This window comes from Enhydra lutris, unplaced genomic scaffold (assembly GCF_002288905.1).
Source record: "Enhydra lutris kenyoni isolate GAN:26980312 unplaced genomic scaffold, ASM228890v2 scaffoldscaffold6, whole genome shotgun sequence".
In the NCBI taxonomy this organism is placed as follows: Eukaryota; Metazoa; Chordata; class Mammalia; order Carnivora; family Mustelidae; genus Enhydra; species Enhydra lutris.
Window position 1 is genome coordinate 15,232,294 of NW_019154090.1, and position 21,731 is coordinate 15,254,024.

A 21,731-nucleotide genomic window follows, 5' to 3' on the forward strand; every position below is an offset into this window, starting at 1 on the left:
AGAGAGAAAAACAATTTCCAGAAACCTATAAACTCAGTTTCCTGGAGCCCTAACATCACTCTCCCCTCCATGAGATAGAAAATCTTTAATTAGGGGCGCCTGGCTGGCTCAGTGGGTTAAGCCTCTGCCTTCGGCTCAGGTCATGATCCCAGGGTTCTGGGATTGAGCCCCACATCGGGCTCTCTGCTCAGCGGGGAGCCTGCTTCCCTTCCTCTCTCCCTGCCTGCCTCTCTGCCTACTTGTGATCTCTCTGTCAAATAAATAAAATCTTCAAAAAAATCTTTTAATTAGTCACTCCTCATAACCCCAGTGCAGCTCTTTCTACCCCTGGGTCCTATCTCCGTGCTTTAACAAAGATGTATCAAGCATTCTTTCTTGGCCATTGGCTCCTCAACCCCAACACTCCAAGCCACATCATCACCATTTCCTTTTTATATTCAAGTCCTGGGCATAGTATTCCTGCTGCTGCTGGCCTTTGGGATCCCTCAGTGTTCCGTGTTGGCATCTTGGCTCTTCCGTCACCTCTGAAACCAATTCCCTGAATTAACTTCTTATTTCAAATCCCTTCCATAAGCCATCTTACTCGGAGTGTGTTTTCAGATAAAGTCATGACTGATACACCTGAACTGAAAAGCATCCAGAACTGGAAATTGACAAATTATGATGCTGTCTGTATTTCTTTCCCCAAGACCAATTGGTTCATTATTTGGAATCAGCATATAAAAGTATTGGCTGTGTCTGGCTCAGTTCAATGAAATGTAAGATTGTCCTGATTCTAACACTTTACTCACCAGTGTCTCTCAACTAACTAAGGCAGAGATATTATTTAAAAGAAACTACCAATTAACCCTGAAAAGAAATGTTTAAACAAACAAAAAATGAATGTCCAATAATCATGTCTGTGCATATTACCTCATTCAGGAGACTACAGCTGTAATATCTATTCCTTCCCCCATTAAAGCTGCATACATATTAAATACGTCTTTGGTGAGATGGTTAACTCAGAGAGATGAAATCTTAATAAATATCAAAAAGTTACTTCCTAAAAAAAAAAAAAGTTACTTCCTATCCAAAAAATAGAACCCAAATGTCCATCAGCTGGCAAATGTATAAATACATACATGTAATGTATTTATGTGTAAATACATACATGTAATGTATTATGTATAAATACATACATGTAATGTATTTATGTATAAATACACCCAAAATGTATACAATGGAATATTACTCAGCAATAAAAAGGAATGAAGTTCTGATACATGGTACACCATGGATGACACGGGAAAACACTGCTGTGTGTGAGAGGCCAATCACAGAGGATCGTGTATCATATGATTCCATTTACATGAAAAGTCCAAAACAGGCAAATTTATCAGAAGGTAGGTTAGTGGTTGCTTTGGGCTTGGGCTTGGGGATGGGGGAGATGGAGTAGGAGAATTGGGTATGATGACTAAAAGATGTGGGGTTTCATTTTGATAATGACAATATTCTAAAATTGTGGTGATGATTATATAACTCTGAACATAATAAAAACCACTGAACTGTACATAACTTTAAATGGGTGGATTATATGCTAATGAATTATTTCTCAATAAAATTGATTTTAAAAAGTCACCTCCCAGGAGACTTTCACTATGCCCCTACTCCCCAATATCTCCCTCCCCTAAATTCTTTCAGTTCTGCTTTTATCGGCCCTGCATTTATGGGAAGCATTGTGGGAAGGGATTACCATTTATCAGTTGCTGTGTAAGAAACCATTCCCAGGGGGCGCCTGGGTGGCTCAGTGGGTTAAGCCGCTGCCTTCGGCTCAGGTCATGATCTCGGAGTCCTGGGATCAAGCCCCGCATCGGGCTCTCTGCTCAGCAGGGAGCCTGCTTCCTCCTCTCTCTCTGCCTGCCTCTCTGCCTGCTTGTGATCTGTCAAATAAATAAATAAAATCTTATAAAAAAAAAAAAGAAAGAAAGAAACCATTCCCAGAACTTAGTGGCATAAAACAACAGTATTTCTCTCTCTCTCTCTCTCCCCCATAAATTTACAATTTGAGCATGGTTCCGCAGGTAAGGTTCGTCTCTTTTTCCATGGTGTCAGTCAGGGTCAGTCACCATTTGGATATATTCTTTTTTTGTTTCTTTTTAAAGATTTTCTTTATTTGACAGAAAAACAGCTAGAGAGGGAACATGAGCAGGGGGAATGGGAGAAGCAGTCTTCCCCCTGAGCAGGGAGCCCGATGCGGGTCTCTCGATCCCAGGACCCTGGGATCATGACCCAAGCTGAAGGCAGACGCTTAACAACTGAACCACCCAGGTGCCCCTGGATGTGTTCTTATCCAAAATGCCTCATTTACATGTCTGACAAGTTGGTGCCAGCTGTTGGCTGGGAGCTCACTTAGCACTGAGGGTAGAGGGGACTTCTCATTTTGGTTTGTTTGGTTTTTTAAGTCTCAGGATAAAGGCTAGGTGCTGAAGGATATTTGTGAGGGTGAGCTGGGAGGAACCTTTAGTGCCTTTTAATGGCATAGTCTTGGAAGATAGATAATGTTATTTCCACTGTTGAGGGGACCCCAAAGTCCTGTGCAATTTCAAAGAGAGCTAAAATAGACTCTATCTCTGGTTGGGGGAGTGGCCAGGTTCTGGAAGAGGGCAGAGGACTGGAAATTATTGGTTTGGTCATTTTTGGAAAATACAGCTTGACACAGATGTACTTGTCTGGTGTATCATTTACAATATATCCACCTCCAAGTAACTGGGGGGAAAAAAGTCTAAATGGCAGCTTAAGGCACCATGGCATTTGTTGTTTATTAAGTAGTCCAGAAGTCAGTCCTTCCAGGGTTGATTCAATGGCTCACCAATGTCAATTTCATCTTTCTCCTCCTGCCCTCCTCAGCACATGGGTTTTTCATGCCTGTGCTTGTTGCCTCACAATTGCAAAATGACTACCACATGTCCAGGTATATATCCTTAACCCAACAGTAACCAAAGCATAAAGAGAGAGAAAAAAAAGTTATTTTGCAATTCTGTATCTCTTATCTGAGAGGAAAAGCTTTCCCATAAGGACCCAGCAGACCTCCCGTAACTCGCTGAGCAAATCAGGGGTATGTCCACACCTGACCAATCATTGGCAAAAGGGAGTGAGATTACTGTGATTGGGTTAACAAAATCCTGATTCATTCCCTGAAGCAGAAGAATTCAGACTTCTGGAAGCAAAGATGGAAGCTGTTGAGTAAATAACCAGCAGTGTATGTGCATGGTCGGGTTTCCGCACCACACTAAATTCATTCTTTCCTTGTGTGGGGCCTGCGCTGGACTGAGTAGATTCAAATGGAACAGCCACTCAACCCTCAGAAAGCTTATAGTCTGGGTGAGTTGGATTTACACAAATAATTATAACTAAATTTCTGAGGGCAGAGACCACGTGTTTGCCAATAGACCTTTATAACTACATGTTTGGTGCTAAATCTGATTAGGTCTTGTGGAGATAAAAATAAAGACCTACTTCCTGCCTTTAAAGGTTTCACAGTCTTTGAGAAAAACTGTAAACTGACAATCACAGAGTGTTAACTGAGATATAAACTCTGGGAGCAATTGGAGCAGAGGAGGGACCAGGGACAAGATGTGAGGTGTCAAGAAAGGCTTTCAGAAAGAATGATTATAGGTGGTCAGGATCAGGTAAAAGAAGTGTTTGGAAAAGAACTGCAGGATGGGGGCACATAAGCGAAGGTTAGAAAGCAAGAGAAACAGCTTCATGTGCACAGGGGTCAACAAGCAGTTAAAAACACTGGCCCATCAAGGGGACATACAGTTATGTCAAAGGACGCTGAAGATAAGTTCAAGTTGCCCTCAGCGAAAGATCCTCACGGACCTATCAGTGCATTCATTTATTAAATCAACATCTACAGAGCACTAGGTACCAGTTAGTTTCCAGCCTCAGTGCCTTTGCACTTGCTATGTGTCTGGACCAGCACTCCCTAAATCTTCTCAGGCTTCTTCAGCTCCTTAGTCTCTCAGAGACGCCTACCCCACCCCACCACCCCCCTTATCTAAAATAGTCCCCACGTGGTCACTTCCCATTACACCACAGTTTTGTTTTCCTTGTAGCATTAATCACATTATGAGATTATCGTCTTCGTTTGCTCAAGAGTTAATAGCCTGTCGGTTCCCACGAGAATGTAAGCTCCCCGCCAGCAGGGACCTGGCCTCTTTCATGGTTTTACCCAGAGTTTTGACCTCCTTAGGCCCTCAGCCTCCCTACGGGGACCATACAGAGCGTTCCGCTAGGTAAGTCCCCACCGGAGCATGCGCAGAAGGCCCCTGGCGCGCGCAGCTCTGGCCCCGCCCCGCGCGTCCCGCCCCCTCCAGGGCAGGTTGGCGGTCGCCGTCGCATCTTCGCTGGCCGGTGCTCCCGCCGGGACGCTGTTGCGCACGCCTCAGCGCGGTAACGGACGCGCCGCCCGGTGCGCCGGCTCGGCCCCGGGGATGGGCCCCAAGCTCGCAGACTCCGTGGAGGCGCTCCGCGCCGCCGGCAACCATAGTTTCCGCAACGGCCAGTTCGCCGAAGCCACCGTGCTCTACAGCCGCGCGCTGCGGACGCTGCAGGCGCAAGGTACGACCCCGGCCCCGGTTTCCCCACCAGGCCGGCCTCTCCCCGCGGCGTCCCCAGCCACGGCCGCCCAGACCTCGCTCCTGCCCAGGGTGCCTGCGGCTTGCTTTCCCCCGGGCCAGCTGGCTCAACAGGCCCACCGGGCACCCTTCCTGCCCATTCCCCGCTTCGGCATCCTACGAGAAACTTCCTTGAGCCTTTCTGCTTTTTTTTTTTTTTTTTTAATTGTAATACGGTTTTATTACTGGTTCTTTTTCACTTATTGATTCATCCCAAACATATCTCCATATCAGTGGGTGTTTTATCACTATTTTTTTTATTGCGGTAAAAAACAGCATTAAATTTACCTTCTTAACCGTCTTTAAGTGGAGTATTAAGTACATTCAGATTGTTGTGCAACAGATCGCTGCAGCAGTGAAACTCTGTACCCACTAAAACACTAATCTTCCTTCCCTCCCCTCAGCCCTTTGTTTCCACCTTTCTACTTTTGGTAGCTGTGATTTTGATTAGTTTAACTTCCTATGAGTCCAGTCATACAGTATTTGTGTTTTGTGACTGACTTAGTTTGCTTACCTTAATGGCCCCAAGGAGATTATAATCCCATGTTGTAGCAATGTGACAGATGGTTTCCTCCTTTTTTAAGGCTGCATAATTTTCCATTGTATGGACATACCACATTTAACTTACCCGGATGTAAACTAGGCCTGTCTGATAACCATCAGGGCTGCAAAGAAGACAGACACAGTGATTTGGTAAGAGAGGTGACTGGGGAGCTCTTTTGGAGTGGAAGGTCAAGGACAACTTTGAAGAAGTGACCTTTGAAGTGATGTCTGAATGATTAGAAAAAGCCAAGTGCATAGTTTTGGGTGATGAGTATTCCAGGTGGAACTGTTCATTCCAAAGGCCCCCAGACAGGATTAAGCATGGTGTGTTGCAGGAACCAGAGCATAGTAGCCAGTGGAAGAAGAGTAAATATTGAGGTCAGTTAGATAGAGCCATATTGTGTAGGCATTTTATACAGTAGGCTGTGGTAAGGAGTTTGGATTTTATTCCATGATGGGAGACAACTGGGGAGTTTGGGGTTTTTTTGGTTTCTTAAGATTTTATTTATTTATTTGACAGAGAGAGATCACAAGTAGGCAGAGAGGCAGGCAGAGAGAGAGGGGGAAGCAGGCTCCCCACCGAGCAGAGAGCCCAATGCAGGGCTCGATCCCAGGACCCTAAAACCTGAGCCAAAGGTAGAGGCTTAACCCACTGAGCCACCTAGGCACCCCAACTTTTGTTTTAAACAGAGGAGCAGCATGTCCTTTACCAGTTCTCCCAGCCTCCAGCTCATGGGTAAGACACTTTGGAGAAGAGTTAAGCCTCATTCTAACCAACCACAGTCCACTGGCCCAAACCTCTCCTCCAAAGTGCCTTACCCATGAGCCCTCATTTCCTGTAGTACCTATTTCCTTTTGCCTTCCTTCATTTGTTGAGTGCTTTACTATGTGTTAGACACTACAGACTTCATTTTTTTTTTGTCTACATACAAACCAAGGATAAGACACCTTATAGATGAGGAGTCCAGAAGAGTTAAATCTGTCTACCCTGGGTTATACAATGAGGACATCAGAGGCAGGATCTGAAAACAGGTCTGTCTGATTTGCAAGTCCGAGTTTTGAATCATTTTGCCAGGCTTCTCCTCAAATCCTCTCCAAAGTCCAATCTGTCTTGTTTGACCTTGTGCAATTTCAAGCCCCCCTTTGGCCCCCTCTTGTTTTTCTAGAACACTCCTCTTTAGGCCCACTTCCTCATCTCAGCCTCATTTGATGAAGTCACTGATGAATCTGAGGTATTGATTTTCTACCTTTTTCTTTCATCCTACCCCAGCTGGTCTGCAAAAGCATGTGCTTTTGAATGGATTTATTCTGGATCCTTAGAAGGGCTGCCTGGTGTAGATTTAGTTGGGGACCAGCATTTGGTTCTGATCTTGCTATTGATTTTCCTGGTAATATCTGGGCAAATCCTTTGATTTCTCGGCTCAGCTTTGCTGATCTTGAAAGGACAGCAGGGAGCAAGCGAACAAAATGAACCCTTCCAGCAAGTCTGTAAAGTGGTGTGTTAATGCGATAGGGGAGCACATGCGATCAGAGGGATCAAGTGACTCATGCGGGCTCAGGGGCAGGATCCTCGGCTCCTCTGCTGCTCTTCCCACCACACCCCTGCTGCTTCTGTGCATCCGTGCTCTAGCGCCTTGAGATAACTATGAGTTTTGAGTACTTGTGCTTATTCTTCAAGAGCAAGAATATATTCTACTTTTTCTTGTACTTTGCTGTCTCACTCAGGGCCTGGCAAAATAAGGGGGGACGTTCTGATTTTATTGGTTTGTTACTGTTGATATTGAATGAAAACTGTCATGCCTCGGTATGGTGACATACTTAGTTTAAAAAAGTAAGTTGTGGAAGGATAAGCAGTGGGGTGCCACTTAATTTCGAAAATCTTTGAAAGCTATAAAATGGAATATGCTCTTCCCTGTGAATTCGAAGGTAATAGAAGAAGGCAAGCATGACTACAGGAGGGTGTTACCTACCAACTTCAGAACTGTGCTGACCTCTGGGGGTCTGGGGAGGAAGCAAAGAGAAAAGGGTGAGGATGAATGGAGCTTTAGCCATCTCAAAAATGAAAGAGGTTGGAAACAAATACAATGTATTGCCAAGTCCAGGGATGGATGTCAAGTATCTGTTTCACTGTTTTCTGGATGTTTTGTAATTTTCAGGAAAGAGTTTATTTTACTTCTTTGGGGTATATACTCAGGAGTAGAATTACTGAGTCAACATCTAATAATTTTTGGAGTTTTTGGTTTGTTTGCTTTCCGTGATGGCTTGTGCTAGTGGGTATGAAGTGGTTGAAAAATTATTTTTTTAAAGATTTTATTTATTTATTTGAGAGAGTTAGAGTAGGAAAGCACAAGAGAGGGGAGGGTCAGAGGGAGAAACAGGCTCCCCCCTAAGCAGGGAGCCCAATGCAGGGCATGATCCCGGGACTCCGGGATCATAACCTAAGCCCAAGGCAGACGCCTAACCAACTGAGCCACCCAGGCACCCCAAAAAATTATTTTTTAAAATTGAAAGTCTTTGTGGCCACACAGTAAAAGACATGGGCTTCTGATATTCCTGAGGATAAGGATTACCTTTAGGAAAGTGTCTGATAATTCTCTTCCATACTGGGTTGCTCGAATCCTTCCCCTGATAAAGTTCTGCATATTCTTGCCAGACCCAGAGGACTCTTCTTTGGCAAAGTCCTCTCTGATTTGACCAGGTAGGATTCGTCTCTGACCTGTTCAGTCTCTCTCTTTTTTTTAATTTTATTTTATTTATTTATTTGACAGAGACAGAGATTGCAAGTAGGCAGAGAGGCAGGCAGAGATAGAGGAGGAAGCAGGCTCCCTGCCGAGCAGAGAGCCTGATGCGGGGCTCGATCCCAGGACCCTGAGATCATGACGTGAGCCGAAGGCAGAGGCTTTAACCCACTGAGCCACCCAGGCGCCCCTGACCTGTTCAGTCTCTTTATCACATTTTTCTTTTCCTTTTTCAAAAACCCCTCTCATTGGGTTTACGTGCTTTTTGTAACAAAATTCACACACACATGTAGTTACAGTATGGATATCCTTGAGCAGAAGCCAGCTGGTTCATGTTTTGTCCTTTGCCTGGTCCTGACTTGTGTGCTGGAGTGAGCGAAAGAGAAGTTGATTGGTTCCCTGTGAGTGGCAGGAAGCTTGCTGGCAGCCCCTCAGACCAACAAGCGCCATCAGGAAGCCCAGAGAGCTCCGGGTTTGAAATACACCCCAGAGTCCTGGGGCGTCCATTTCCCACTCTGTTAATTTCATGCTTTCTCTTCCCCTTGGGCAGGTTGCTCGAACCCGGAAGAAGAAAGCATCCTCTTCTCTAACCGTGCAGCGTGCCACCTGAAGGATGGCAACTGCAGGGACTGCATCAAGGACTGCACTTCGTAAGTGGGCGGGGCAGCCCCGGGGTCTCAGGACAGGAGGCTGTGTTCATCGGGCCTGTTCTCTTCTTGGGGTCGATCCCAGCGCTTCCGACTGTGTCAGATAAGGAGGAAGTGTCCCCGAGTGTCACCAGGTCACCAAGGATAGGAGGCTCCACGTGGTGCCTGCGGCCCCTGACTCATGTCTTTGGAGTCTGCCAACGGAGTGGGAGTCTTAGAGGGTGGGCTTAGGTGGGGACTTAGAGGTGAGCCTTACGGGCCTTGTGAGATCGGGGACCCGACGATGAGGGTGAGGTGCAGGCTTGTGACTGGCTCGCCCTGGTGTTTTCTGGGGTGGATGTGTGCAGGAGGGAAAGGAAGAGGGACAGAGGTTAGTTGAATCGCCTCAAAAGAAGCAAGGAGAAGAAGGTGTCCGTCGATCGCGAGGTGTAAAGGATGTTGAGCAGTTTGTTGTACTACTTTCTTCTGCGGCCAGTCTGACCCTGCCTGCTCTTCTCGTCCCTGAGCTGGCAACATGCGTGTGTTCTCAGACCCGCTCTCCTGCGGCATCGCCTTGGGGTCATGCCCTGGTGATAGCTGAGAGAGGAGGAGAGACGAGTGTGCTCCCGGGGCCTGTGCTCGGGTGCTCCATACCGGGCCCATGCTGGGTTTCCTTCCCGGAGGGCTCATGACCGCTCTGCGGGGTAAGTTGACCGTCCCGCCCAGGCTAGAAGTGGGTTGCGGCCGACTGAGGCCGTAAGGTGATCTACCTGGCGTTCCGTGGTCGGTGGCAGAGGTGGAATTCAGACACCACTCCAGCTGACGGCGAAGCCTCTTTCTCCCACCGGGTCGGACTCTGTAGGAACATGTGGGAGAGTACAAGCCACGGGCGCTTGTTCTTGATCTGGGGGGGGTGTGACTCAGAAAATTGGATTTAACAGCCTTAGTGGTTTTCTACCCTTCCTCCCTTCTTCACTTCAGTCTAAGTTGGAAAGTTCCTCTGCTGAGGTTTGACATTTTTAGCCACGTTTCTGTGCCAGCTGTGACCTCCTGTACGCTGAATGTCGCAGATGACCCTGCGTAGAAGGAGCTGTGGGGGGAGCCCTGGTGCCTCAGCAGCTGGATGACATTTCTGCCTCCTGCTCCAGAGCGCTGGCCCTGATTCCCTTCAGCATGAAGCCCCTCCTGCGGCGGGCCTCGGCCTACGAGGCTCTGGAGAAGTACCCCCTGGCCTATGTGGACTACAAGACCGTGCTGCAGATCGATGACAGTGTGGCGTCAGCCGTGGAAGGTCTCAACAGGTGAGCCTGACACCTCAGGTGGTCTCTCCGGAACTCCCTGGCCTCCTGGATTCACTCGGGACCATGGCTTTGGTCAGCTCCTGGGGGTCCCCTGAGACCTGCTGAGCACATGGTGAAAGTGCTGAAGGAGAGTCCGCGGTCATGGTTAGCAGGGCCCTGAGGGGTCAGAGTGAGAGGGTGGATGGCTCGATGGCCCCGCTGCTCAGGTTCATTCACGTGCTAACAGGTTCTGGAGCTCTGTGTAAGGGATTGTGCCGGGTGCCCTGGGGAAGACCCCTCTTGCTTCATAGACCTAACTAGAGTGGGGAGAGTAGGACACAGGTGCAGGCAGCCGGGACACGAGGCTTGTAGGGTGGTGTTTGCAGAGTTGGGTTGGCCTTTGGTACTGTGATGCCTCCTCGAGGCCCGTTGGGCACCATTTTGTTCTGGGCTTTTGAGTGGTGGTTTGTTTTTGCCTCGTGGCTGCCTTCGTTTGTGTAACTGGTCACGTTTCCCCTCTTTGCATGGGCCACTAGAGAGCCAACAACCACACTCGCAGCAACCCTTTCCAGGACTTCGTGGCATGTGTTAAGTGTATCATTTTTAGCTTGACTTGTTTTCTTTCTGTCTTCTTTTATTCAGTCATTCAAGAGAATCTGGCACTTCTGTGTCCCCGACTTTGCACTAGGGCCTGGGCTGATCCCTGACACATAGCTTTTCCTGCCCTAACAGAACCCCCAGTCTCTTGGGGAACCCCAGTCAGTCATAGCCACGCACACCACCGTATGGTGAGTGGTGTGGTAGGAGGAGGCCTAGGGGGCTGAGGGGACAGAAAGGGGCACCTAACCTTCCCTGGGGGAAGGAGGAAGCCAGTCAGGATTTTGGAGAGGAGGTGAGCTGAGGCTGAGAAACGAAGAGATCTGGGGCCAGGGCAGCAGGAAGGGCAACTGCCAGGGTGAGCCAGGATGATGTGTTCTAGGAATTGTGAGAAGTCCCATGTCACTTAGCACTGCTGGTAAGGAGCTCAGCTCGGACGTGTGAGGTGAGCCTGGACCTAATCCAGGCACAGTGAGGTTTTGTGAAAGGGTCTTGAGCAAGGGAGCAACTTGAGCAGATTTGAGAGAAAAAGCTCACTGGCTCCCGTGTTGCTGGATGACGTGAAGGAGAGCAGAGTCAGAAGGGTTAGGCGGTAGCTCAGATGGTGGAGATAGCGGAAGGAGGACAGTGGGACCAGTTTTGGGGACATTTAGGTAGTAGTTCAGTGAATTTGGATGTTGGCGTTAGTGAGAAGGGAAGAATAGAAGAAACATCCTGGTGGGTGACACGGTAAGTCGCAGGGGACCGTGAGATGAGAGGTGTGAGGACAGTGGTTGGTATCTACATGGGTTTTGGAGCAAAAGAGACAAATATAAGGCAGACTATGGATTCGAGGTCATCAGCATAGAGGTGGGTTGAGGTTGTGGGAGAAAAAGAGACCCCCACAGCAAGTGAGCCCGGGGAAGAGGATTGCGTTTTGAAAATTGCAACATTTGAGGGACTTCAGGGAGACGGCAACTGCAGGGGAGGAGGAAACTCAGAGCACTTAGGGAAGAAGTATTTCCAGAAGGATGAAAACCTCATTCCCATCAGGTGTTCCAATGAGTGAAGTGGACTTGTGGGTTTAAGAAGGAGAGTGGCTGTGGTTATATGGAAGCATGCGGCAGGTCAGAAGCCTGCATGGCAGTGGGTTCAAGAAGCCCGGCCGTGAAGAGGCAGAGGAGTCCAGCTGAAATGGCAGGGTGGGGTCTCCAGGAGGCGAAAGTGAGGAAACAGTGAAATGTGGCCACTTAGAGTCGGTGGAGAGAGAGGACGACGCTAGAGGAGAGCTGCTGGCTGTGGTTCCTGATGGGGGCAGGGCGAGGTGAGACCCAGAGCTGAGGTGGAGTGCCTGGCCTTGTCACTTCTTCACGTGTGACAGGAGAGAACTAGGAAGGATTCAGTGCCCACGCAGGTGGGTTTGCGTTAGTGAGACCTGGAACTTTGCCCTGAAAAAGGAGGGGAGGGTAAGGGAGCCGGGCTGAGGAGGGTAGAGGTTCGACATAGCTGTGCTAGTCAGGAAGACAGCTGGAGGCCTTAGAGACCGTGAGTTTGTAGTGATTGCCGTCTGGGACACCGTCCTTCTAGTCACATGGGAGCACAGTTGTTGGAGCAGAGAAAGCATACGGTTGGCTTTATTCACTGATGAAGCACATGATTACAGGGCCTGGGTGGGTGTCGTGTGATGTGCTACGGGCTGGAGATCTCTTAACCAAAGGGACGTGATCCCTGAGCAGCATCTGAAGGAAGTTAGCTGGGCCCAGAAGGGGGTGGGGGATGGAAAGTGAAGACATCATTCCAGGTGGAGGGAAAAGCGTGGGCAGAGGCTCTAACAGCTGGATCAAGAGGGAATGCGGCACACGGTAGAAGTGGGGAGGAGCAGGGGACCAGATCTCAGGCCCTGTCAGCCTAGGGACGTGGGAGGCGTTAGAGGATTTCAAAATTTGAGAATAACCTAAGATTTGTATTTTATAAAAATCTCTGAGCATTAGTCACGCATCAGGTGCTTGCATGGCCTTGTAATAGATCCACTGACAAAATATAAGACGTGATCCTTTCTTGGGGGCGTGTGTGGTCCTTCGGGGGTGAGGTTTGAGTACCCTTTTTTTTTTTAATAAGCGTACTTTTTTTTTTTTTTAAGATTTTATTTATTTGACACAGAGCGATCACAAGTAGGCAGAGAGGCAGACAGAGGGGAAGAGGGAAGCAGGCTCCCTGCTGAGCAGAGAACCCAATGTGGGCTTCAATCCGGGGACTCTGAGATCATGACCTGAGCCGAAGGCAGAAACTTAACCCACTGAGCCACCCAGGTGCCCCAGGTTTGAGCACCCTTAACAAGCAGCTGTCACTGCTTTGAGGTTAACAGAGTGTGGCCAAGTCTGGGCCAGGCAGGGTGGACGTGTCATGGTGCAGACTTGTGTCCCCTTCCTGCTGTGTGTCACAAGGCTGTAAAAGGATGGTGGCTCTCACACACCCCCTCTGGATTTCTGAGAGGAGGGGTATCTTCTTGACCCAGTCAGAAACCTCCTTGTAATTTTCTCTGCCTTTCCAGAATGACCAGAGCTCTCATGGACTTGCTGGGGCCTGAGTGGCGCCTGAAGCTGCCCTCTATCCCCTTGGTGCCTGTCACAGCTCAGAAGAGGTGGGATTCCTCACCTTTGGAGTACCACAAAGAGAACACTAAGGGCAAATTCAGAGAAGCCACAACCGCCAAGGGCAGAGGTAAGCTGTGACTTCCTGCCCAGAGTGTTACAATCTCCCCTTGGCCACCACCTTCAGAGTAATCCTGTAAAACCTGACCTTGCTTAAAGCCAAGCTATAAAAGTTATCCAGGAAACAAAAAGTCTTTACCTTTTAGAGACTGTCTTCTCAGTTCAATCCTGAAGGCAATGAGAAAGCCCGAAAAGGCACGTTGGACACTCAGTCTGGCGCATAGGTATACAGCGTTAGTTCCCTCCTCTTTCCTCTGGCTGCGCTAGGGATGGATGATCCAGGATGTTTTTGGTGGCAAGAACAGAAAACTCAATGTGGTAAAAATAACAAAGAGAACATAACGGCTCATGTAACTGAAAGTTACGAGTTCAGATTCAGGCTAGGTTTGCTCCAGGAGCTCACGACATTAGCAGACTCAGACTCCATTCCTTGGTACTCGTCTCAGCTCTCTTCTTTGGTGTGTCTGCTTTGTCCTGGGGCAGTCTTCCCTCCCAGGGGTAAAATAGCCATAAAGTAGTTCCTGGCCTCGTCCACAATATGCCATGCCTTGTGGCCCAGAGGAAGAGAAAAAGGTGGTTTTCTTCTGAGAGCTCCCTAAGAGAGGGTTTCTTTCCTTTAAATCCCTTTAAATACACTGTCTCAGTGTATTCTGGCCTGTTTGGTCACAGGCCATTCTCTAGGAACTGATCACTGGGGCCAGGGGGATTTTGTGGCCCTAAGCCATCGCCTCCACCTTCATAGTGAGAGGGTGCCGCTTCCCCAGGAGTACACACACCACACGGGGCCCTGGAGGTGGAATAGGGAGGGGAGGTCAAAGCCAGGGAGCCCCAAAACGGGAGACTGTCAACCTCAACCATGTAAAATAGAGGGGCCATTCTTCAGGCCACGGTTCAGCGGTGCCCCAGGGAATGAGCTGGGCCCAGTGAGTCTAGGCATTGAGGAGAGCAGGTGCAGTGGGTGAGCGCTCCAGGCTCGCTCTGGCGGCAGTGCAGGGCGGGGTCACTCCCCTGCCCTCAAGGGAATGAGGGAATGGATCTGGCCGTGGGTAGCATTCACTCTGGTTTGTGGGAACCTGCTAAGTGTCCCTCACTCTTCTCCAGAATGGAAATGTGGGGTGCTAACGAACTCGATGGCTTCAGGGCGCCTACTAAGTATTTCATTCTTTCAGAGTCACTGGCCCATATATTTTCCAGCTCTGTGCCATGTATTTCCAGCGTGACACAGAGAGGACAGGCAGTCTTGGCCGTCGGAAGCCCTCAGTATAAAAAGAGACGGAGACACCTAAACAGCATTTCCAAATACGGGAGGAAGGACACGTGCTTTAGAGCCTTTAGTATTTGGGGAGTTCGAGACAGGAACTGACACCTGTGCGCTTGGAGGAGTCAGGGAAAGCCTCCCGGAGGAGGTGACCAGTGGAGCTGGATGCTGAGGGGGACTGAGGGGGGTGTTCTTCAGGTGGGGAAGGGAAGGGAATGTCTGACAGAGTCAGTAGAAAGAGCTAGAGAATGCAGTGCGTGGTTCTCACTGGGGAGCCGCGGGAGGCCCCAGGCCTGCTGTGTGGAGTTGGGGAGCGTGAGGAAAACCGAAGGGATATGGATGCGGCAGCCCGCCCAGGAGAGGGCAGGAAGGTTCACAGCAGGATGTTGCAACCGCAGACAACAGAACTGGAAACGGTGCAGATCTCCAAGCAGAAGGGATGAATGAGCACTGAGCGCGAGCTACAGGGATACGCGGCAGTACAGCAGAGTCTGAGGAGCACAGTGCCGAGGGGAAGGAGTAAAGTCAAGTCACAGAGGAATAGGAATACTTAGAATCATTTATTCTTTTATATGAAATTTAAAAAAAAAAATGGCAAATGGTTTATAGGAATTATCGTATAGAGTTAAGCTACCAAGGAAGAAAGGGGGAAGAAAGCACAGGCTTGGGGATCATGGTTTCCTCCAGGGGTGGGTTGATTTGGGGAGGGGGCCCCCATGGGGCTTTAAAGGTCTCAGTAAATGTTCCATTTCTGAAGGTGAGGGATGAGTGTAAGGGTGTTAGTTTTGTTCCTAAAACCTTACTGATGTCATAAAGATTCAGGATTTTATAAAGATAGTTTTTAAAAATTAAAGAAACCCGGTGATCTGGGAGCTGGGGCTGGAGCGTGGTTGCGGCTGCGCAGTGAAGGGCCGAGGGCCAGGCCAGCAGCCCGGGTTTCGCCTCGTGTGTCTGTCCGTCTGCGCTGAGGCCGAGCTGCGTGGGGCAGGTGAGGGAAGGTCCAGGCTCAGAACAACACAGAGGGCTCCTCGGCCGTCTTCAGAGATCTGGGGAGCGACACCCTTTCTTTCTCAGATGCTTATTTAAATACTTACTTCCTCTCCTGCTTTAAGTTGATCGGGTGTTCTGCACTTTGTGGCGCACTCAGGTTTTATCCTGACACTGGCCCCGGGTCGGGTTGCTAGTGCCCCAGTATACAGAGGAACTGAGGTCCCCAAGACTAGGCAGGTCACCCGAGGTCCCCGGCTACTGAGGGCCACTGCGGGGACTAGACCTCAGCATGCCCTTTACCGCTTATCTGTCTGACGTGTGTGTCTCTGTGTGTTTCCGTCGGGAGTCCCCAGCCTCCGACTGAGAACCTGTTTAATTTCCCAGAAGCCACGTGGGGGACTCCTTCCTTGGGGACGCTGCTTTAGAGCAGTGTAGGGAGTCTGGGGAGGGGGCGCGGGAGAGGGTCGCTGACAGTGAGGCCTCATGGCCCTCAGGCACCTGCTCCATGGCTCTTTCCTCTTCTGAATTTGCATCTAGTGTCTTCTGCTGGGGATGTGGAGAGAGCCAGAATTCTGAAGGAAGAAGGCAATGAGCTTGTAAAGAAGGGGAACCATAAGAAAGCTATTGAGAAGTACAGTGAAAGCCTGTCCTTTAGTGACATGGAGTCTGCCACGTACAGCAACAGGTATATTCCATGCAGCTGCTGCCCTGGGGGCTTGTGGGACGCTGGCTGTCGCCCCCCAAGTCTGCTTGCGGACTGGGGTGGCCTCTTCACTCCTCTCGTTGACTCGGTGTGTCGCACCTCAGAGTAGGCGTACTTGGTGGTTTTCATCACTGGGAGGCAAGTGTGGCCGGTGGCATTCTCTCTCTTAAAGGAATAGAAACTGAGCGATGCCCCCATGGGGCCTGGGCTCTCTCCCCCTCCCTCCTCTTCAGGCTTTCGTGAACCGTCCAGCTGTGCACACTCCGTGAGTGAGAGCAGTGTGCTTGCCACCCAAACATGGCCTCCGCACCTGTCTCGTAGCCCTCCCCCTGGCCTAGCCCCACGGCTTCCCCAGACCCTCCGGTCGGGTGGGTTGGCCCTGTCTCAGCACAGGGACAGAACTCAGGGTGTGGACTCCCTGTCACCTGGCCTGGGAGCAAGAGAGATGGTCCCGCCTAGCCTGAAGGGTGTGACCTGCGGCCCAGTTGAACAACCCGCACCACGGGCTGCGGCCATGGCTGCTGGTTCTTTCTACCGACGGGGTAGGGGGGTGGGGGGGCACTGTCCTTTTACTGGGTGGGAATCATGGTTTTACACACACTCAGGCGTACTGGTGGTCAGTGGCCTTCCCCTTTGCAAGTCAAGAAATCAGAAGCTCAGAGCTGGAACATCTTCACCTCCGCTCACCTGGCCAGTAAATGGTGGAGACAGACTTGCAACCTGGCTCCGATGAGATCTACTAGTTTTACTGTCAGAAGCTTGGAACACTCACCGAGGGACCATCTCTGAGCCAAATCTTGCTTATAAAAGATTTACTATAAAAATGTTATCAATTGTTTCTCCCGCCCTGCTAACATACACATACTATTACTCTTTAGTTAAAAAATCTTGGATTTACTACAGTCTCGCCATTCCCTATGCAAAATTCTTGGGATAAAAATGTGTTCCAGATCTGAGTAAGGTCATATGGTTCATACATGGGACCACATAATACTCCCACAGGCTCTGGGGCAGTGGCTGAAGTTCACCGTTAGCATTTCTGCCTGAAACACAGGGACAGTCCATGTTCATGTGGGGCAGTGTTCCAGACTAAGTAACCGCGGGCCTGTGCGGGTCAGGTTTTGCTGTCAAATAAGTTCAAGAGAGAACTTTTCATTTTAAAGTGTGGATTTTGGCATTTGGAACCTGTGGTTTTACTGGCTGATTAGACCAGGGGTCCCTCAGTCTGTCAGGCTCACCGGAAGGAAGCGCTGCTGCCCATCTGTTCTGGGTTTCTGCAGCAGCATTTTGATAACCCCATCCCTGGGCCTGCTGGACTCACTTGTCTCATACTGCGAGAGACCTCTAATAGTCTAGTTTCCTGAATTTTTACTGTATTCAAGACAATGCTTTGTTTTGTTTCAATACGGTTTTTCACGCAAGTGTGTTTGTGCCACACTGTTTTAATTATTAGTGCTTTATACTCTCTTGTAGGGGTGGTTTTCTCCTTGTTCTTAATCAGAGCATCACTGGCTCTTTTCCCAGGTTTGTTCTTCTAGCTTTGTCCTTCTAGTAGGATTCTTTTTGACAGACTCCAAAAAGTATCTTGGTGGGCTTTTAGTTGTGGTTACATTGAATTTATAAATTTTTTTGGAAGACTTTTATTATTTATTTATTTGACAGGCCGAGAGGCAGGCAGAGAGAGAGGGGGAAACAGGCTCCCTGCTGAGCAGAGAGCCCGACTCGGGGCTCAATCCTAGGACCCTGAGATCATGACCTGAGCCAAAGGCAGAGGCTTTAACCCACTGAGCCACCCAGGCGCCCCTGAATTTATAAATTTAATTTCGAGGACTGATAACTTGACACAAAACTGAATTTTCCCTCCATTGTGGCTGAAATTATACATCCTGGATGCCACTGAAATGCCCTGCCTTGTGTGTCTGAAGCTCTGCGCACCGGGGCATCGCCTTTGGCTTCCTCCCGTTCTCTCTGTGCAGTTGATATCACTCGGGTGCCCCGCACGTACAGCTTGCCCTGAATGGACCTTCAGAAGAGTCTCATTTAAAATTAAAAATAAACCTGAATCCCTATCTCACTCCATATTTTAAAAGAAATTCTAAGTGGATCACAGTTTCAAATGTGGAAAGTAAAACTATTAAGTTCTAGGAGAATGCACGGATTAATTATCTTGCAGTGGGAAAAGTATTAAAATGGAATTGTTGTGGTGTGGGGGACAGGGACCAGAGCGGTCATTAAAGGAAAAGTAAATTCGACTTCATAAGGTTAAAAACCCTTATGTAAAGATACTGAGCAATTACATTAAAACGGATCTTGTTTTCTTCCATTATTGATTGAAATTAAAGATTGACACCCAGGGTTGGTACAGTTACAGGAAAATAGAAAGTTATTGATGGTGCCTCAGAGAGCAGCTCCTTTGCAGAGCATTTTGGCAACAACAGTCAAGATTTTAAGTGCCCGGGGGGCACCTGGGTGGCTCAGTGGGTTAAGCCTCTGCCTTCAGCTTGGATCATGATCTCAGGGTCCTGGGATGGAGCCCCACATCAAGCTCTCTGCTCGGCGGGGAGCCTGCTTCCCCCTCTCTCTCTGCCTGCCTCTCTGCCTACTTGTAATCTCTGTCTGTCAAATAAATAAATAAAATCTTTAAAAAAAAAAAAGATTATAAGTGCCCGTATCCACTGACCCACGATCCCTCCCAGCAGGCCTCTGAGTTTTATGCACAAGGACACTGATGGCAGTGTCTTGTGTTTACAGACTGGAAGCAATGAAAACTGTCCCCAGATAAGGAATTGGTAAAATAAGTTATGGTTCATCCAACCAAGTGAATACTGCTCCCACTGGAGATGCTGGGGATGGATGGATGGAGGCCCAGAGGGAGCGCCAACACACCTGTTCTTAGCGGCCATCTTTGGAGAAAAGAAGGGGGAAGGTGTACAGACTTTCTGCCCGTAGATGCAGAACATTTTGTCATATGGGTTTCTGTAGCTGTTTTTTTCCCATGATTATGAAAATTCTCACACTATAAGTTGAAAGAATTGTGCATTGAATCACCTACCATCTAAATTCCCCATTAACACTTTGCTCCGTTTGCCCCTATCGCTATGGAGCCGTTGACCGGCGCCTCTTAGTTTGGGCACATTTCAGCGTGAGCCGCAGGCCTCTTCCACCTTCCCGCTAACATGCCCACGTGCGCATCCTCACGGTCCGGTACCCTGGATGACTCTTTAATCCATCAAGGGGGAGGTTTCAGGAGCAAAAGATATCAGGCTGGGAGTGTGAGGTGGCCTGAGGGATGGAGCCACACGGTCAGGATGCGGAGTGCCGCAAGCCGGGCTCCCAAGGGGCACCTCTCCCCCCATCCCACCCCGCGCTGCACCCGCGGGTTCCCGCTATGGAGAGGGGCCAGCCTCCCCCCAAGGGTGAGGAGGGTGTGCGACCACCAGCTCAGAGCGCCGTTTGTCAACTCCAAGATCACCCCTCTGACCACCACACGGCTGGGGTGGGGGGGCTAAGCAGGGGCTGAGACCTCCGTCGGCCTTTCCCATCAGAGCGCTCTGCCATTTGGCCCTGAAGCAGTACAAGGAAGCAGTAAGGGACTGCACAGAAGCCCTCAGGCTGGATGGAAAGAACGTGAAGGCGTTCTACAGACGAGCGCAAGCCTACAAGGCACTCAAGGTAAGAAAAGCCTGAATGAAAGGCACCCACTGAGGCACCAGTGCCTGGGGTGGCCCTTCCAGAGCGTAGGCTGGGCGAGGGGGGGTGGGCCACGTCCCTCCCCATCCAGGGAAGCCCTGGTGGCTCCGGGCAGGCCCTGAGGCTGGGGTTCAAGACCCTCCACCCTGGCCGCTCCAGCCCGCCTCGGTCGGGCCTCCGTCCTCGCCCCCTTCTCTCTCCTCTCAGGACTACAAATCCAGCTTTGAAGACATCAACAGTCTTCTGCAGCTTGAGCCGAGAAACGGCCCTGCCCAGAAGTTGCAGCAGGAAGTTAACCAGAGCTTAAACTAAAGACCCAGAAGGTTAGCGGGAAACCTCTGCCCGAGCTCCCTCCTCCAGGCCTGCTCTGGGGACCCAGCATATCCCCAAGTGAGCTCGGATGTGACTCAGAGGTGACGGCTTCCCGCCCCTTAAGAGGCTTTGCTTGTTCAAATTAAGCTCAGAGTAGTAAAACAAAAAAACAATCCCCAGATGTTGTTTTGCTGGAACGGTCCCTACTCCCCGCCTGCCTCGGACAGTTGGCAGAGCACTTGGCTCTGTCCCTGCCCCAGCTGTGCTCCCCACGGCTGCCCTTCTAGCTGCACCAGACCCATCTCACTGTGGTTCATCTGAGCAAACTGAGCTCGGGGGTTGGGGGGCTAGGGGGGCATGAGGGATAAACTAGAACCCAGAGCAGCCTGTTGAGCTGGTTCTCCAGGGCTGCCGTCCCCGCCCTGTCCCGGGCAGAGTTCCCTGTGTTCTGAGCTCCAGTGCCTTTTGGCTGGGCCCTGCTTTGGTGAGGACGCGGAATCCTGACCCTCTGATGGCCTTGTCCATAGCTCTGCGCCGCAGCCTCCTGCGGGGAGGTGCCCAAGTGGTTTTAAGAGTCCGGAGGTGTGGCCGCTCCTGAAGGTGGGATGGAGAGAAAGGCCTTCTTGAAGTCCGTGTCCTTCCACTCTGGGCAGGGACTTCTTTTGACCTCAACAGTGGCCCCCCCTCCAAGCTTCTAGGTTCTTTGTAACGTGAAGTTAATTTGAACTAAACTACTGATTTTGTTGAACTGTGTATTCAAGCTATTGCATTAAACATCTTTCTGGTACATAGATGCCTACTGTATTCATGTTTGTGCTTTTTCAGCTTTGTGCCTGCACCTTTGCAGTAATAAAGAGCTACAGTGTGTTGAGCATTTGCACACTCGTTGAACAGACTTCCTGGAGTGTCTGCACGGGTTAGGCTCTGTGTACAGTGCTGGGAAGATCGGTGACCAGCCATGTCCCTGCTCGCAGAGGGCTGAGGCCCTGGTGGGCAGGGACGGTGGTCACCAGACAACCCCGGAACAAACCGCAGCCAGGCAAGCGCTCTAGAGCCATCACACAGCGCTTGCCCCGCCTGACCCTGGGGAGGGAAAGGGGTCCCTGAGGAAGTAAAGCTTGCACTGAGTTCTAACGTGGGAGTTTAACTGGTGAGGAGAGCAGTAAGGCAGGCCAAGCAGACACCACAGACGTTTGTATAGGCCCCAGCTGGGAGGAGAGGGCGAGGATGGAGCCCAGAAAGTACTTTCCTGGTCTGTGTCCTAGTCAAATTGTCCCCCCCCCCCTTTTTTTTTTTAAGATTTTGAGAGAACAAGTGGGAGGAAGGGCAGAGAGAGAAGAAGACTCCCCACAGAGCAGGGAGCCTGACATGAGACTCGATCTCAGGATCCTGGATCATGATCTGAGCTGAAGGCAAACTCTTAACCGACCGAGCCACCCAGGCGCCCAATGTGTTTTCCCCTTAATGGAGCAGCACGCAGTCTGAGGACCCTAAGAACAGAGGGAATCCATTATCCCTTTGCTCCTGTCACAGGAGTGCTGAGCGCCATTCAGAGGGTAGCACACTGCTTCTGAGCTCTGAAGGAGGAGCTTCTGCTCTGTGAGCTACCACAGCCCTCTGAACTAAGCAGATTCTAGGGGTCACAG

At 49.9% G+C, this 21,731-nt stretch overlaps 1 protein-coding gene across 2 annotated transcripts; it reads left to right on the top strand.

Annotated features, from left to right (window-relative positions):
* Positions 1–4,363: 4,363 nt before the first annotated feature.
* On the top strand, positions 4,364–20,890 carry LOC111141451 (translocase of outer mitochondrial membrane 34). 2 transcript variants are annotated; one of them, XM_022494018.1, is made up of 8 exons: positions 4,364–4,602; positions 8,490–8,589; positions 9,714–9,866; positions 12,973–13,142; positions 15,918–16,065; positions 19,629–19,755; positions 19,981–20,096; positions 20,613–20,890. In XM_022494018.1, exons 1-7 carry the CDS (start codon positions 4,476–4,478, stop codon positions 20,083–20,085), a joined length of 930 nt encoding a protein of 309 aa, XP_022349726.1. In that variant the 5' UTR covers positions 4,364–4,475; the 3' UTR covers positions 20,086–20,096; positions 20,613–20,890. The 2 variants fall into 2 exon arrangements, with proteins under 2 accessions (XP_022349726.1, XP_022349725.1); XM_022494017.1 differs by lacking the exon at positions 20,613–20,890 and having other exon boundaries at positions 19,981–20,243.
* The last annotated feature ends 841 nt before the right edge of the window (positions 20,891–21,731 follow it).